We start from the raw sequence: 17123 nt of genomic DNA on the forward strand, positions 1-17123 counted from the left end.
TTTATAAGAACATTAAAAGAAAAATTGTATCGTTATTTTACGGCTAAAAATACATACCGTTATATAGATGTGTTAGATCAATTTGTAAAAAATTATAATCATTCGTATCATAGTAGTATTAAAATGACGCCAGCAAATGTAAATCATTCTAATGTTAATCAAGTTTTAAATACGTTGTACGGTGATAAAATGAATAAAGACAAATTAACATGTAAATTTCAACCTGGTGATTATGTGCGTGTTAGTAAATATAAACATAAATTAGAAAAGGGATATTTACCAAAATGGTCACAAGAAATTTTTATTGTTGATAAATGTATTCCGACAAATCCTATTACATATAAATTAAAAGATTGGAATGATGAGGAAATTAAAGGAATATTTTACACAGAAGAATTACAAAAAGTAAATGTAAATTCAAACAAAACATTTTTAATTGAAAAAGTACTAAAACGAAAAAAAGATATGATGTATGTAAAGTGGTTGGGATATCCATCAAGTATGAATTCATGGATTAAAACAAATTCTGTTCAGTCTTCAAAATGAGTTCAATGATAGAACATGATTTCTATGTTACTCTTCCTTCAAATGCTAGTAGTGAAATTTTTACTAATAATACAACTTCTTCATTTATAGTAAAGTTAGCACAACCTATTCACTTAAGTGAAGGAGAATGGTATGTTGCCTTAACCCAACTTAATGTTCCTTTTAGTTTTTATAATGTTGGTAAAAATGAAAAAATTGTAATTGAAACCATCGTTAATGATGAACTTGAAATTGTAGATGTTGATATTACACCAGGATACTATACTTCTATTTCATCCATTTTAGAAATGATTCCTGAAGAATTACGCATGTTAAAATATTATAAAAATAAAAATCAAGTTGGAATTAGACATTCTTTAAAATTAAAAGATTTTTGTGTTATTGGAATGACACGTGGGTTACAACATTTACTTGGATTTATAAATGAAAATACAACGGAGTTTACAGATGCTGTTTTTGTAAAACCAATTAATGAAGATGTTCCAACCGTAACACGTGCAAAATTTCCATGCAATTTAGAATATAATATACCAAACGTTTTTAATGTTTGTGTTGATATTGTAAAACAACAAGAAAATATTGGACCAGTACTTCGTAAAGTTAGTGCCTATAATATTGAGCACGGGGATGTAAAATGTTTTCTATTTCACACACCACAATATGTTAAAGTTGTAAAATCTTATTTTAATACGATTGAAGTAAACTTAAAAGATGAGCACGGTTTAAAATTGCCATTTCAATTTGGAACTTCAAACTTAACGCTTCACTTTAAACGAAAATGATTTCTGAAAGTATTGATGATAGTTTTTACATTACACTTGTATCAAACGCAAGTACTGATGTATATCCTACAAATAGTCCAACACATTTTATTAATCAACTAAAAAATAATATTCAATTATCAGAAACCGATTGGCATGTAGGATTAAGTGAATTACATGTTCCTTTAACATGTTATAATGTTAACGATGGAGAAAATGTTATGTGGTATAAAATAAAAAATGAAGAAGCACAAAAAGGTAAAATTGTAAGTGGATATTATCACTCTGCACATCATATCATTGATGAATTAAATAAAATATCAAAAGATATAAAATTTTCTATATCAAATATTGTACAAGTAGATTGTAGTGATCGTGTTGAATCGGCCTTATTATCATCAACATTAGCAATGCAATTAGAACTTCGTGAACATAAAGATCTTGTTTTGTATAAACGTGGATTTAAACAACCATATGTTGATATTGGATATCCACATCAAATTTTTATTTATACTGATATCATACAATATCAGTTTTTAGGTGATACAAAAGCACCTTTATTACGTATTGCAACAATATCAAATGTAAAATACGGTAAAGTCAAAACATTAACATTTCAAGATATTCATTATCTTCCACTTGCAAAGTTTTCATTTAACAGTATTGAAATACTATTAAAAGACCATGCAGGACGAAATTTGCCATTTCGTTCTGGGACACTAAGTGTTACACTTCATTTTAAGCGCTCTCCTAATAAAAAGTAATTAATTAATTATATTTTAAAAATGAAATTTAGACGACAATACGGACATGGTATCCCATACTTTTCAGGACCTGTATATCAACGGGGACATGGTATAGGTAGTTTCTTCCAAGGATTATTTCGTTTTGCATTACCATTTCTTAAACAGGGTGCAAAAACTTTAGGTCGACAAGCATTACAAACGGGAATACAAGTAGCGGGTGATGTATTAGAAGATAAACCATTTAAAGAATCTGTTCGTGCACGTGTAAAACAAGCTGGTGAAACATTAAAGACAAAAGCTGTTAACAAAGTTGGTCAGTTATTAACTGGAAGTGGTAAGAGACGGCCACGCAAGCGTAAAGCTCCGGCAATTGTTCGCTTTGGACCTCCAACTAAACGTAAGCGTACAAACAAAAGCAAAAGCAAAAGAAAAGTAAAAAGAAAAATAAGTCGTGTTACAGATATATTTTCATAATGGCACTACTTAATTCAAACAGTGTGGAATGTTGTACCAATGATTTCGATTTATTTAGTACTCCAATGACACAAACTGCAATTGAATCTTGCTTTAATGCTGAATACCGTCCAATTTCAACATTAAGTTCTGATGGACCTATTGAATTTTTTATTCCCGGTGAAACAGGAGAATTTATTCATACTGCATATCTTTATCTTTACGTACGTTGTAAAATTACAAAACCTGATGATACACCATTAGCTGACACTGATGTTGTAGCACCAACAAATAATTTCCTACATTCATTATTTAGTCAAATTGACATTTCATTAAATGATAAATTAATTACTTCTTCATCAGGATTTTATCCTTATCGTGCGTACCTTGAAACATTATTAAATTATTCCCGTGATGCTTCTGATACACATTTGAAATTAGGTATGTGGTATAAAGATACCGCTAAACAATTTGATAGCATTGGTAATGCTAATGTAGGTTTTCAACAACGTGCTAATTATATTAAAAATAGTAAATCGTTTGAAATGTATGGTCGTCTGTATACAGATATTGCTGGATTACCAAGAGCACTTGTAAATAAAGTAGGTATTCGTATAAAATTACATCGTAGTAAAGATGCTTTTTGTTTATTATCTCCTGCAAATACTTCTTATAAAGTAAAACTTGAAGATGTTACTCTACATATACGTCGCATTGATGTTGCACCTCATTTGGCAATGGAAATCAATACTAATATGAATCATGAAACAGCAAAATATCCCCTTACAAGAGTACAAACAAGATCGTATACTATTCCTGCAAACGTTAATTCATACAATCTTGATAATATTTTTCTGGGTAACGTACCTAAAGGTGTTGTTATCGGGTTTGTTTCCAATTCGGCATTTAATGGAAAATCTGAACTAAATCCATTTCATTTTCAACACTTTAACGTTAACAAACTGCAGCTACAAGTTGGATCAAAATCTTTTCCTCCCAGTCCCCTCACCCCCGATTTTCAAAACAATTTGTACCTTCTAAGTTACCATTCTCTGTTTTCCGGTACTGGCTTATATTATAAAGATGATGCACATACTATTACTCCTGAAGAATATCCACACGGCTATACTCTTTATGCATTTATTCTATCACCTACAGCAACATTAGATGATTGTACTTGGGACCTTGTGCGTGATGCGCCTGTAAATGTTAAAGTTTCCTTTTCTGAAAATTTAACTGAGCCTATAACATGTATTGTTTACGCTCAGTTTGATTCTTTAATTCAAATTGATAAAGATAGAAATATATATACTGATAATACTTTTTAAAAGTATCATTTTAATAAAAGTATAACTGTTCACTTCTAAGCATATGAATTACATGCGCCCTACTGGTACAAAGTGTGTTAAACATTGTATATTGTAATATTTTTGCTTGATTATTCAAAGAGTTGCAAGGTATCATACTATGAAGTTTCTCAAAAGTATTTTTTATGCGTTAGCACCATTCATCGTTATTGGTAAAGTTATAAAAAACTCTGTCATGAATATTTTAAACATATTATTTCGTTTTATGAAAATATTCCATATACTCCACTAGGTCTTCCAACATATACGCGTATAAAGTGATGTAAAGTGAAGTTATGTACACGGATGATTTAATAAAAGTGTTACTTCGTGATAAAGTTACTGGTGCGAATGTGCATGGCATTTATCCTATTGATAGAATACCAAAAACTGTGCAACCACCGGCTGGACTTATTATAAATTTAAGCAATTCATCTTCAGGTGGCACACATTGGGTGTGTGTATTCATTGATGAAAATCAAAGAGGATACTATTTCGATAGCTTAGCATTACCATTTCCAAAAGAAATAAAAACTTTTTTAAATAAAAATTGTAAAATATATTTTACAAATAGTTCCGCATATCAAGATGATAATTCAATCTTGTGTGGACAATTTGTGTTGTACTTTCTGCATCATATTGTACGAAAGAAAAGCTTTAACGAATGTTTAAATTTGTTCAAAAAAAATAATCTTAAACAAAATGATGAAATTGTATTCAATCATGTAAGCAATATAATGAAAAAGAAAAAACAAGTAGATTAGTTTAATAAAAATTTTTTATTTACAATTGAAAATCTTGTATTTTTATTTACAAGAACATATCGTATTCTTTTTACAACTTTGCAAATGCATTAGTTAATGTTATAGTACGTTGAAACTTCCACCAATAACATAACTGTTGTGCATTACGAAATGCACATCCTGATTTTTTCTCAAGTTTAATATTTTGTTCATGAAAAGCACAATAATCATTAAATACGTTTGCATGCATTGTGTTTAATGGTGGACACTGTTTACTTTCCAAATCAATAACATTAGCTAGTGCAAAAATATTTTTAATCCAAAGTGTTTTTTCTGCACCTTTACAATAAAAGGTTGCATCTTGTTTACAAAGTTGATATATAAGGTTACGTATGTGTGATACAGTATAACCGCATTTATCATTCCAAGTTAATCCATGTAAGTTTAATGTTAACCATTCAATTTGTTTTTGACAACCTAATGGAAGTATATTGTATTCTACTGGTGATTTTATTAAACAATGCAAATTTACTGTATCATCACACGCAGTTAAACAAAATTCACGTATAATAAATTCATGATTTGAAATCTTAAAACCTTGTATGTCAATAATGTATTCATTAACACATGGTGAAATTTTATGTTTACGTTCTAAGAAAAATGGTATAATTTGTCCAACAAATTCAGTGTTCTTTAAACAATCACGCGTTTTGCGTATAAAGTTTATACTTGAAATTTCACTATGGTGTTCTTCAAACACTTCAAATAAATCAATAACAGTTATGTCATTGGATAAATATCCTACAGCAAAAGTTCCAATATCATCGTGAAATAAACATTGATGTTCAAGATGCAGCAAACAATGTTCACAAGAAATATTATTATTAAAACGTAAGTATGCACTTATAGTTTTTAAAACACAAACTTCACTAATATGTTCTTCACTACATGATACACAAAAATTATTTTCGAAATACATTATGTACATTAGGTTTTCTTAACACACTTCACTATAGTCGTTCGATCTGTCTTTTTCAAGGAAAATACTTAAAAGTTCTTTGCGTACATTCACATCCACTGATACTTCACCAAATGTAATATTAAAATAATCTCTTGTTAATGGTATAATAACTGTATGTGTTTCTGCATAAATATCAAATAATTCCTCCTGTACATGAGGATTCACTAACACAGACCAAACACGAATGTCTAAAACGTCTTCATTACAATAAAAACATTCATGCGACCATTCACATGTACCATGCCAATAACATGCATAGCATATTAAATAATCATTTGGTTTCCATTTCGCAATGCAGTCTCTTACACAGTTCACATCCACATAGTTAACACCACATTCACAGTTCCAACTTAATTCTGATAAATCAGGTGAACATGGCGGCGTATCCACATTTGATACCACTTCGTCATTTGATTCCGCCTCAAAATGTGAATTATCTTGCGAAAATTCATACACTTCATTATCTATTCCAGCCTCACTATCACTTGTATAAACTTTTATATTTTCGTTTTCATATCTTTCTAATTCATGTTCATCAAATGTACAATCTGGAGAATCTGGATATTCATTCTGACCGTCTAACTTATGCTTCACATCAATGTCTTCTACAAACTGACGGTTCTCCATCGCTAACAAAACTATACATGTCTATTTTTTAAAACCAATATTTAAATAAAAATTTCAAATGACGTCACGCGCTCGCGCTCGCGCACGCGGGTATTTTCCGTTCGCGCCCCCGCGCCTTCCCGCGCCGCGTCCGCGTTTCCGCCGCCGCCGGGTTAAAAATCTTTTTATAACAATCCGGTATTGTTCAACACATAAATTATTATTCTTTAACGCATACAGCTGCAAGGTTTCTCTCTACATACACCTGCAAAGTATTCTATAGTTCTATTATTTCTTTATAACAAGCTAGCATTGTTCAACAAGTTTTCCAAGGTTTTTTAAAATCATTTATCTTTTCAACTTTGACATCTTTTATTATTCTCTTTTATGTCACTACTATACATACAATAGTACACCAGCCATTACCTGTCATCATATGTCATTTAAACAATAGTGTATTTCTATACAACTATACTCTCTTCCCATTGTCTCCGTGCGCCCCGCTGGTGCTTCACTATTACGAATACAATAGGTTTCTATTGTAATTACCACCCCCCTTTTTGAGCACATAATCCACTATTCCTACTCTGGACGTAAAGGGTTCCCAAAATATCTGTCAGGAGAATAAAAGAGTGACGGCATTAGGAGAAGTCTTCTTCCAATTTGACCGTAATGCTGATCAATTTCGCTCACGAATAGTAACCATAGATGAAATATGGTTGTACCACTATGATCCGGAATCGAAACAACAGTCAATGGAGTAGTAGCACTCATTTCTTCATCGCCCCAAGAAGTTCAAGACACAGAAGTAGGTTGAGAAACTGTTTGCAACATTCTTCTGGGATAAGTATGGGGTCGTACTCATAGATTACCTCCGCAACAGTCAGATATTTAATACAGAATCTCTACATTACTTACAAAACTGAAAGAAAAATTCAAAGTTCAACGCCGCGGAAAATGAAAAGAAAGGAATTATGTTCCTTCAGGAGAATACACCTGTCCTTCAAGCCCCTGCGAACACAACTGACATTCATAATGTAGGATTTCAATGTCTAGATCATCATTCTTATTCCGCAGTTTTAGCTTCGTCTATTACGTGTACTTATTTCCCAAACTTAAATAACACTTGAAAGGACACCATTTTAGATCTGATAGGGGTAGTGCTACGAACAGTTGTGCGAGGAAATCTTTAGATATTTAAACTTCTCTGCAAAAACTGGAGCACTGTATATACAAGGAAGTATATTGACTCTCGGGGGAAATGTAGAAGAAGTAAAACTTCACCATTCCACGTGAACTTCTTCTGGGTTGGGCTACGAATTTTTCAGCAGTTCCTAGTCAATATGGTAGACGTCACGTCAGTACTTTGAAACAAAATAAGTAAGGGAGCACTAGTATAAACTAATTACTAACTAAAGATCAGCACTCTGACAATACGTTTTATTGGGAATCAATTTAATTCCATAAATTTATTATAATTTGCAGGAAGGGAAAACACAACTCTATTTTTATCCCCTTCAAAAAATTAAGCCCTGGTAGTTGCAAACTAAGCTGTTATAAGCACATCCCCTGAATATTGAAAGCTGAGAATAATGTTTCAGAAAAAAGAAGTATAAAATCTTTAAATAAAACAAAATATGAAACTGAAAACTTCAAACCTGGATAAATACAAACAAGTTACGTAACTTGCTTTACCTTTCTTTTGTTTCCAATCGAAGTTGATCCAATGAGAAGAAAACAAGTTCACCAAATCTACTATTGTTCGCTAGGCACAATAATTAAAAATCATAAAAGAAGTATAACTAGAATTTACCTCAAGAGGCACTAAATTAGAAAACAGAAATATGCGTGCATACCCAGACGCTCAAATAAGAAAGCTTGAGGACTAATCTGCCACATAGTAAATGCATGAAAAATAGACTACAATTTGATAATGGGATTGGTTATGATACTGATATAAAATACTACATGTATAATGTTTAAAGATTGTAGGAGTCTGGGGGGGGGGGCAATCTAGGTGGCAGTCAGGGGGGCAGAAGTAGCTACTAGGGGGGCGCTCGCCCCCTTGCTCCCCCTCTGGCGTCGTCACTGGATGCGTCAAAATGTCAAATAATGTTTTCGATAAAATCAATACTTCCAAATATCAAAGATTAATATTAATATATCAAAATCACACTCACCAAGAAATTAGATGTCGATTGAAAGCAGATAATTCGTTTTATTCACTTCAAAATCTTTTGTCATCATGAATCCTGTCGAGGAATGTGAAGCTTAAAATACATAAAAAGATAGTCATGGCTATTGTGCTGTATGGTTGCGAAACATGATTGCTTACTCTGAGAAAGACAGTCACTTTTATTTTTACTTTTTTTGACATATATCTCCCTCTCCTCCATCCCTTCGTTGCACTGTAAAAGTGAAACGAAGAAAGCATCACAGGCCCGAACCTTATCTATGTTGAAAGTTTGATCAAGATCGGTCGGGTGGTTCAAGAGTTATTAAGTTTGATTTATTTTTCTATGTCCCCCTCCTCCCCTCCCCTAAGTTGTACCGTCAAAGTAAATATGTAAAAACATTCCCAGGCCAGAATTGCATCTATGTTGAAAATTTGATCGAGATCGGTCGGGCAGTTCAAGAGAATAAGAGTCACAAACATACTCACTTTCAATTTTATAATATAGATTGGGCGCATAAAGAGTGTACAGCCCGAATGACTCGTCCGATTTAAAAAAAAAAAAAAAAAAATCACTTTAGATTGACACACACACACACACACACACACACACACATATATATATATATATATATATATATATATATATATATATATATATATATATATATATATATATATATATATTCAATAGAATAGTTCTCTGCAGGCCCGTATCAAGGGGTGTCTAGGGGGCCGGGCACCCCTAAATTTTTGCTGGCTCCCTAACATTTTCACTTTAGGCTTGTAAATGAACTATAATATGGTGATAAACTATAATAGGGTTGGATCGCCCCCTCCCTAACTTCACCTGGGCTCCCCTACAGTTTTGGGCTGGCTACCGGTCAGGTTCTTTGTAGTTTGTGGGTAGAAAAATACCATTTTTAGAACACCCGATAGAAATGTGAATCAACTTTTAATCATACGTTCTATACCATATCATGACAATCATATTTGTGTCTGCCTGTAAAATACTCGACTGTTTTTTCCTCAGCAATTGAAGATCGATGTTTTGTACAAATCTGCCTCTTCATTGCTAGCTTATTTCCTTCCGTAAATAACGGCTACGCTATATTAAAGATTTAAGATTCTGTATTTCATTTTTGAAAATTAGAAGCTTTTGTATTTTAAGCAACATCTATTCAGAATTTTATGAATTAATCCATTGTGAAAATTAATTTAATCCTGCCCTATTATCAAGTGCATTCACTTCAATGACAATTGAAAGGAAATGAAACTCTTTATATCCAGCGGAGTGTGGCAGGAAATTGCCAACTGACTGGGCACGCGCTTGGAAACATTTACAAACCACAATACAGAAAAATTATTTTCTAACAAGAAATGGTAAAATAAAACGCATGGAACATCACATTAGACTTCCTACCTCACGTTTCTTAAATCATGTTATGCTGCAGATATTACGGAAGTATTTATGCATGAAATATGAACAGATTATGGTCAGTCGTTCTTTCAGAAAAAATGTTCCGGGGAGGCACACTGAGAATTCCGGGAGGCACTGCTGGTACTATTTTATTTATTATTATATTATAGACGTATTATTTTGGTCTCCTCCGGAGAGCACTCTGAATGCTCCGGGGGGCAGTGCCCCCAAAAACATGTCTGGAAGAAACACTGATTATGGTATTAGTTTGGAGAAAACTTCATCCAAAGAAAACTAAGCCCGGAGAGTAAATTCTCTCTCTCTCTCTCTCTCTGTCTCTCTCGTGAGTTATTTTGAAAAGATATTACTTACTATAAGCAGCAAAAAAATGATGGCGTGAATACAAAAGTCAATTTTAACAGATTGTTAAATGTTGGAAACTTTGTTGGGAGTTCTAAAGAAGGCTGGGATGGAATGGAAACGAAGACTCAGAGGAAACTTGCGGATGAATCAACAAGTAAGCGTTATAATAGGGGAGGAAATGAGAGAGGAGAGTGCAATTGGGAGGGAAGTTCGACAGGAATGCTGTGCGTCATCTACATTATTTAATATCTGTCTAGAAGAGATAGTGACAAGGAGCCTACATAATGAAGATTTGTATAGGAGGTAGAATAATTAGGTATATACGATTTGCAGATGATATGGCGCTTGATGAAGAATCTGAAGAGAAAATTAATAAGATTTTAGAGACCTTGGGAAAGGGCTGCAAAAAATATGGGATGAAAATAAATGTTAGAAAGACAAAAACCGTGGTGATTAGAATGAAGTGGTTGGTGTCAAGTATAGAAGTACAAATGGAGAAAATAGAACAGGTGACTAGGTTTCGATACCTGGGTAGTATTATTAGTTATGGTATGAAGTGTGAAGGTGAAATAAAAGCAAGGATAGGAATGGCTAAAGAAGCCTTCAGGAGGAAGAAAAGACTATTTTGAGGAACCTTGAACAGACTTGGGAAAAAGTCATAAAATGCTTTATGTGGAGTATTGTATTGTATGGGTCAGAAACATAGACATTACGGGAAAATGATGAAAAACGACTGAAAGGTTTCGAAATGTGGATGTGGAGATGAATGGAGAGAATTAGCTAGGTCGAGCGGAAAACGAATGAAAGGATAGAAATAGTGGGAGAAAAGAACAGTTTTAGATATTATTGAGAAGAAGAAGAGAAATTGGGACATTAACTAAAAACTAACTATCATAAGAGACGTGCTAGGGAGTTAGTTGGCAAGAAACAGAGAAAGGAGTGCAGGAGGCTACAGTTGATGGACGATATCTATAATAGTTATTCTATAAAATAAACTTATTTTCTGTAACTTGGCTACTTTCCATTGGAACCGATGATGACTAACGTCGGGAGGTTTCACTATAATAATGTAGTGCTGAAAACAAACATTTCAATTTGAAAATTGTAACAAAAGATAAAAAGACTGATCTGTTGAGCACTTACTTTTGCTCCACAGCAAGTACTCGATCTGTTTCCTCAGCATCAGGTTGCTTTGGGCCTTCTGCAACGCTTCCGCCACTTTCTTCTTAGAAAACAAAGATTTTGGGGGTTGATCTCTCCATGACATTAGAGACATCTGAGGATGATGTTTGCAGGCAATGCGTGCATTTCTGTGAAAGAATGTTAGGTAAGCGTGTTAAAAAAATGGATTGACATTTTTCATATGACGTGATTATATATTTGTCCTATGCAGAGTAATGGTTCCTACTTTTATGTGGCTAGGGATGTATGCAGGATTTCTTTTGGAGCCGGGGGTGTCCAAGTTATTAGGTTTGATCATTGCAGTCTACGATTTGAGGCACAAGCGTAAGGAACATGTAGTTTGTATCATTAATAATAATAATAATAATAATAATCATCATCATCATCACCACCACCACCATCATCTTTATTTTAGTGCTGCTAACAGCAGCTTGTTATTAAAAAGAATGCCTATTATTATCAGTTTTTTCCGGTTTGCTCATTAATTTGATCTAAAAATAAATTCCAGACAGAAAATAACTTGCTCGAACTGTTATTTCTAAGCTACACCCTAAAACGCAAAAATTCAAGATGGTGGCAGTTTCTTCAATATTGCACCTTTTCTCCAAACAGGATTCTTTAGAACTTTCAGTATATCTATTAGAACATAATCCCAAATATCTCAACAAATTTTCAACTTTTTTTTTTTTAAATGTCCGGGTCAAAACCTAATTTTTGTGCACTACTAAATGTTTTACATGGAATAATAGCTGCATTGTTTGCAACGAATTTTTAAACTTATTTAACATTTATTTACACCGTTTGCTTGGCATACTTCTTAGGAACTGTTCTGAAGAAAGCGTAGGCTATTTAGAATTTTCAGTTACTGGTTTAGTATGTTCGGTTTTTAGTTTTTCTCGAACCTTTGAAAACAACTTCAACAATCTATTTAAACAAACGGGAAGTGGACTCCAGATGAACTGCTCTGTAAAATTGTGTACTTTTTATATTTTGCTTGAGCAATCAGTAAGAATATTATGTTTTAACGTTCATAATTCCTAATTTTTTCAAATGCACGTAGTTTTCGAGGTTGTCTCAGTTCTTATGCAGGGATTTTAAGGGAAAGAGAGATTTACTTGACATGAAGATCCAGATAAGGAGGCTTCATCTTTAAAAGAAAGCAATTTCAAACTAAACACATATCTTTTGAAAAATTAAAAAAAAAAAAAATCAGTTACGTAGAACTATAATTTTTCTTTGTAGTTTGTGACACTCAATTATGATTTCAGGACATTTTCCCGAGCGAGGGCTTTGAATAAACGGGTAGTGAAAGTCCGAAAATACCCGTAACCCAGATTAAGCACGATTGGATAGCTTCGGGGACACCTCCTGAAATCATCGCTGGTGACTCTTAGGCTCACCAAAGCAGAATGGTTTTACTTACAAGTAAGGATCCTCATTCACAAGCACTTGTGGCTGAATGGTTTTCAGTTCAGGAACGTTGGCGCAGAGCACTGATGCGAGTTTTACTTTTCGCAATTCTTGAAGTTGATCTGAAATGAGAATGAAATTAAAAAGTGTGCATATTTCTTAGCTACGCCCATTTCTGAATTCATTACAACAGACATTTGGTTATACCTTTCGCGAATAACATCCTCATCTGGGCGGTCATAATCTCCGTGGGCTATGGAGCCAAGTAATTTGTCAACCAACACAACAGTTATTTCTAATTTTATGCTATTACCTACATGGTGTGCATCGAGCGCACGAGGTTCCGAGTTCGACTCTTGGTGGGACAGCATCGAAAGCACTTCGCTGGTTTACGTCCTAACTGTAGTCCCGTGTTGCTTGGACGACTCTACCGAGGGGTAGCTACAATGTATTTTCAAATGATAATTTACACGTGCTATTGTATCTGGAGGCAGTTGGGAGGTCCAAATTTAATATGAGAATAAATTATATTGAAGTTTATAAAATCAGCTCAAAAATTACACTTCGGGTGAAGGTTTGGTCTTGTGCACTTCCCTGCCGGGAAGAGTACTTGGTACTCCACGTGTTCCCAGTATTTCAGCACAGGTTTGAACGAGATCAGGTAGGCAGTAACTAACAGATTCATACTAGCTTTGCTATATTCAATAACTTATACAGGGTGTCCAATATACAATGCAACCCGGAGTTTGGGATAGTAGAACTTTTGAACATGAAGTGATACAAAAATAATGGTTATATCAAAATGAAGCTTTGTTCATGCATATATTTTTAAACTAGAAAGCAACGATTGAAGTACACTAGGAACCACACAGTGTTCCCAGATGTAACCGAAGACGACTTTTTTTTTTTTTTTTTTTGCAAAACATGTAAATTGACTCATAACTCATACGTATGGATGTTCTGTCGTTAATTTTCAGTTTGTTTACTTGAAGTAGCTTGGAAACTATGGAGTAGAAACAATAATTTTTCATTTACACCGATAACTAATCGGATGAGGCCTCTATAAGGGGGAACTAGGGAAATCGTAGTTTTCATAAATTAACACTCTGAATTGGCAACCCTGCTGATGTTTCAGTGTATCAAAAGGTGTATTAAGGATCTGTCTACATTATGCGATTCTTGACAACAGCGAAAAAGAAAGTTTGAAATTATCATTATAAAACTTTTACTTACATGCACCCGGCAACACTGCTATTAATTTCTATGGAGCTACTTAATGCAAGAGGTATACAAGAACAATTCTCGAGCTACACAAGACCTGGAAATGAACATTCACAGTGCCACTGAGAACATTAACACTTCTACTCTTCGTAACGTTGCTGCCAACATGGTGAAACGTGTGAACCTGTGTTTGAATTGAATCAAAACAGAGGACACTTCCAGCACCTACTATAGAGCTCAAGGTTGGCTTCATTGAGTTCATATGATGAAGATACGTATGGGCAAATCCTCTATTTTATAACATCCTTCATAGAGCTGGTAACTCATTGCGTGGTAGGGGCCGCGGTGGCTCAGTGGTAGAGCGTTCACCTCTGGTGCTTGGGGTTCCGGGTTCGATCCCAGCCCCCGCCAAGTGAACTTTGTGGTGGACAAACACCGTGTGCGTGGGTTTTCTCGGGGTTCTCCCGTTTCCTCCCACTTTCTTCATTCCACCATTTCATTCATTACTCATCATCACCGTCTCCTTTAGCCTAACCGGCATAAGCGTGGGACGTAAAACTCAAAGATTTCATTTCATTTCATTGCGTGGTAGTAGCAGTGTTGCAGGGTGCATGTAAGTAAAAGTTTAGCATAATGACTTTAGCATGATAGTGTCTGATGAAGCCAATAATATTCAGTTAGTTGGCAAAACTGTCGCACATTTATTATTTCATAAATTAAGGTTGCTTTGCTCAACGATCTGTATTTTTAGTACAGGTGGGCAGGACCGGGAAGTACCAAGGCTTCCCAGAGTTTCTTGGGTATCATTGATCTTCGTCAGCATGTTGCAACTGTGTAAACATAATCCAGATGAAGATTATCCCCAGAAAGTTGTGAAAAACACATAGAAGTGCAGTTCAGACCGGTCATTGTTCTTTGGAAATCATAGTCTGCCATCAGTGTTTGAATATCTCGACCGATCGAATTTACTCTCTTTTTAACTTTGTATGTCAAAAGTTTGAGAAACTATTGCAGAACTCGTCTGGGAAACGATTGGCGGGCTTCGGTAATGCCTTGATACCTTGTTTAAACATTCCTAGTTTCATGTTCAGATGTGGCAGGACGATTTTCTTTCCTTTTCTAATCTCATACTTCATATTCTTGTTCCCTGTTCTCATATATTTTATACTTCATGAGCATTGATTTTGTTCCAAACGCTTTTCTCAAGCCTGGCTATTTTACTCTCATATGAAACATGGAAACTTCATATATCCAGGTTGCTGACCAAGAATGGCATCCGATATCTTCAAATCACCACACATTATTCAGTCATGATTTTTGTATTTTTTAACCTTTCGAAGTGCGGTGTATTCCTGGAACATCTTTATTGTAGTTGGTGTCAGAGACCTTTTATCTTTCGTTTTCCTATGAATTCTTTCTGGTTATTAAAGCTATACATATATGGTTGTATTATATTACCATCACCTTTATCACTATACAACTACGATCATTTCAATTATTGACCGTAAAAATACTTTTTGAGCCGTAAATAAAATATACATAGAAAAATATCAAATTTTGGATAATGGTAAAGTATACAAAATAATTACAATGAAACTAATATTTTTAAAATTATTTTCTCACATCCCTCTTATGATTCACATTCTTATGAACAGTATATAAAAATATCTTTAAATTTCGTTGTACAGAATCTGTGAATATTTCAACTAGAAATATGACCAAACAGACGTAATATGACTAAGCAGAGACCATATACTGATTTCCAGTCATCGTGGCAAAACCTTAGAATACGCGCCTATGGCGTGGGAGACCCGGGTTCGATTTCCGGCGGGAGCTCATGTGGTTCGGATTCCACGTTAATAAGTACGTCGCATATAGCGAGGGCTGTTGAACGGGACGTTAAACTCAAACTCAACTCAACTCAACTTCCAGTCACAATGATAATGAGGAACTTACTGACACAGAGATGACATTGAAGCACATTGCGGGAGAGAAAGGTACTAAGACTCCCACCACCATCTGTTGCGATAAATAAATAAATAAACAACAAATGAACACCAGCCGGAATCTGAGACCGTGCCACACTTACGTCCTAGTAAGCATATTAAGATTTTCATACGATTGACATGTGCTGATGTCAGTGGCGGATCTACAATGTAAAAACTGGAGGCCACCCGGAGCCCAGACTATGATAGGTATATCATGAATTTACTATACACTTTGAAAATATATAAATAATAGCTTAAATTATTTTTGGTACTAAAAAAACTGGGGGGCCTAGCCTCCTTCCGGTCCGAGCTAGAGTAAGTTTGTTTTATCTTGGCACGCTTCCCGCCTAAAGGATGGATCTGTCTGCAACGCATTCTTGCCACAACAGGGTTAAGTTGTGAGTTACAATACGCTAGGAAACAGCAAAACGCCACGCCACACCAGTTACAAATCACTATAACACAATTGTCCTCGTGTGGCAGCTAAGTATTTCAACTATCCGCCAAATAGCAATGACCTCATTTGATGGGCTGGCTGACAACTAACGTCACCTACACGACAAAGCCAGTAAGACGTCCATTGGATTAAAACGTTCACATGAGTGTTAGCAGAAAATCTTTAAAAGCCAACCAAGTGCACTGGCCGGAAGTATGTCAAGATAAAACAAACGTACTCTAGATCTGGCACTGGTTGATATCTGTATGTTGCTAGAGTGAAAGTATACAAAAGTTAGAATTGAAGCTTGGCTAATATTCTGCATATGCTATATATACTGTTCATATAGATGATACACCTTTATGCGATTTCTGCTAAAACGGTACGGTGTTCTTATTATTATCATTTTCCTAGAGATCAAAATGCATAGAGTACACATGAAATTATATAAAGCAAAGTTTTTCCCATTGTTGTCTGTAATTGAACATTATTGAAAATAGGAAATTCAATATGGGAAGGAACAGACTTCCAAATCATTGACCGTAACTTCAATTAAATATTTCTCTCAACGTTATGTTCCATGAAAGAAATGCTTCAGTTAAATTCTAGTCTATATTTACAATTAGAATTACTTCATCGCACATGAACGCTCCAATGATCAAAATAAATCAATATCTATTATTTTCGCTGTTGAGAGTTTAATACCCT

The 17123-nt window shown here is 34.4% G+C and overlaps 1 protein-coding gene across 1 annotated transcript in view; it reads right to left on the reverse strand.

Annotated features, from left to right (window-relative positions):
• LOC145665066 (uncharacterized) overlaps positions 1–17123 on the reverse strand; it is a 133938-nt gene that overhangs the window by 51733 nt on the left and 65082 nt on the right. Inside the window, exons 12-13 of the mRNA XM_081732326.1 lie at positions 12784–12892; positions 11322–11488 (exon numbers count right to left, since the gene is read on the reverse strand). Of these exons, the coding sequence (XP_081588452.1) occupies positions 11322–11488; positions 12784–12892 (276 nt within the window). The remainder of the gene's footprint in view (positions 1–11321; positions 11489–12783; positions 12893–17123) is intronic.

Source organism: Thermobia domestica, chromosome 11 (genome assembly GCF_964235325.1).
Source record: "Thermobia domestica chromosome 11, izTheDome1.hap1.1, whole genome shotgun sequence".
NCBI lineage: Eukaryota > Metazoa > Arthropoda > Insecta > Zygentoma > Lepismatidae > Thermobia > Thermobia domestica.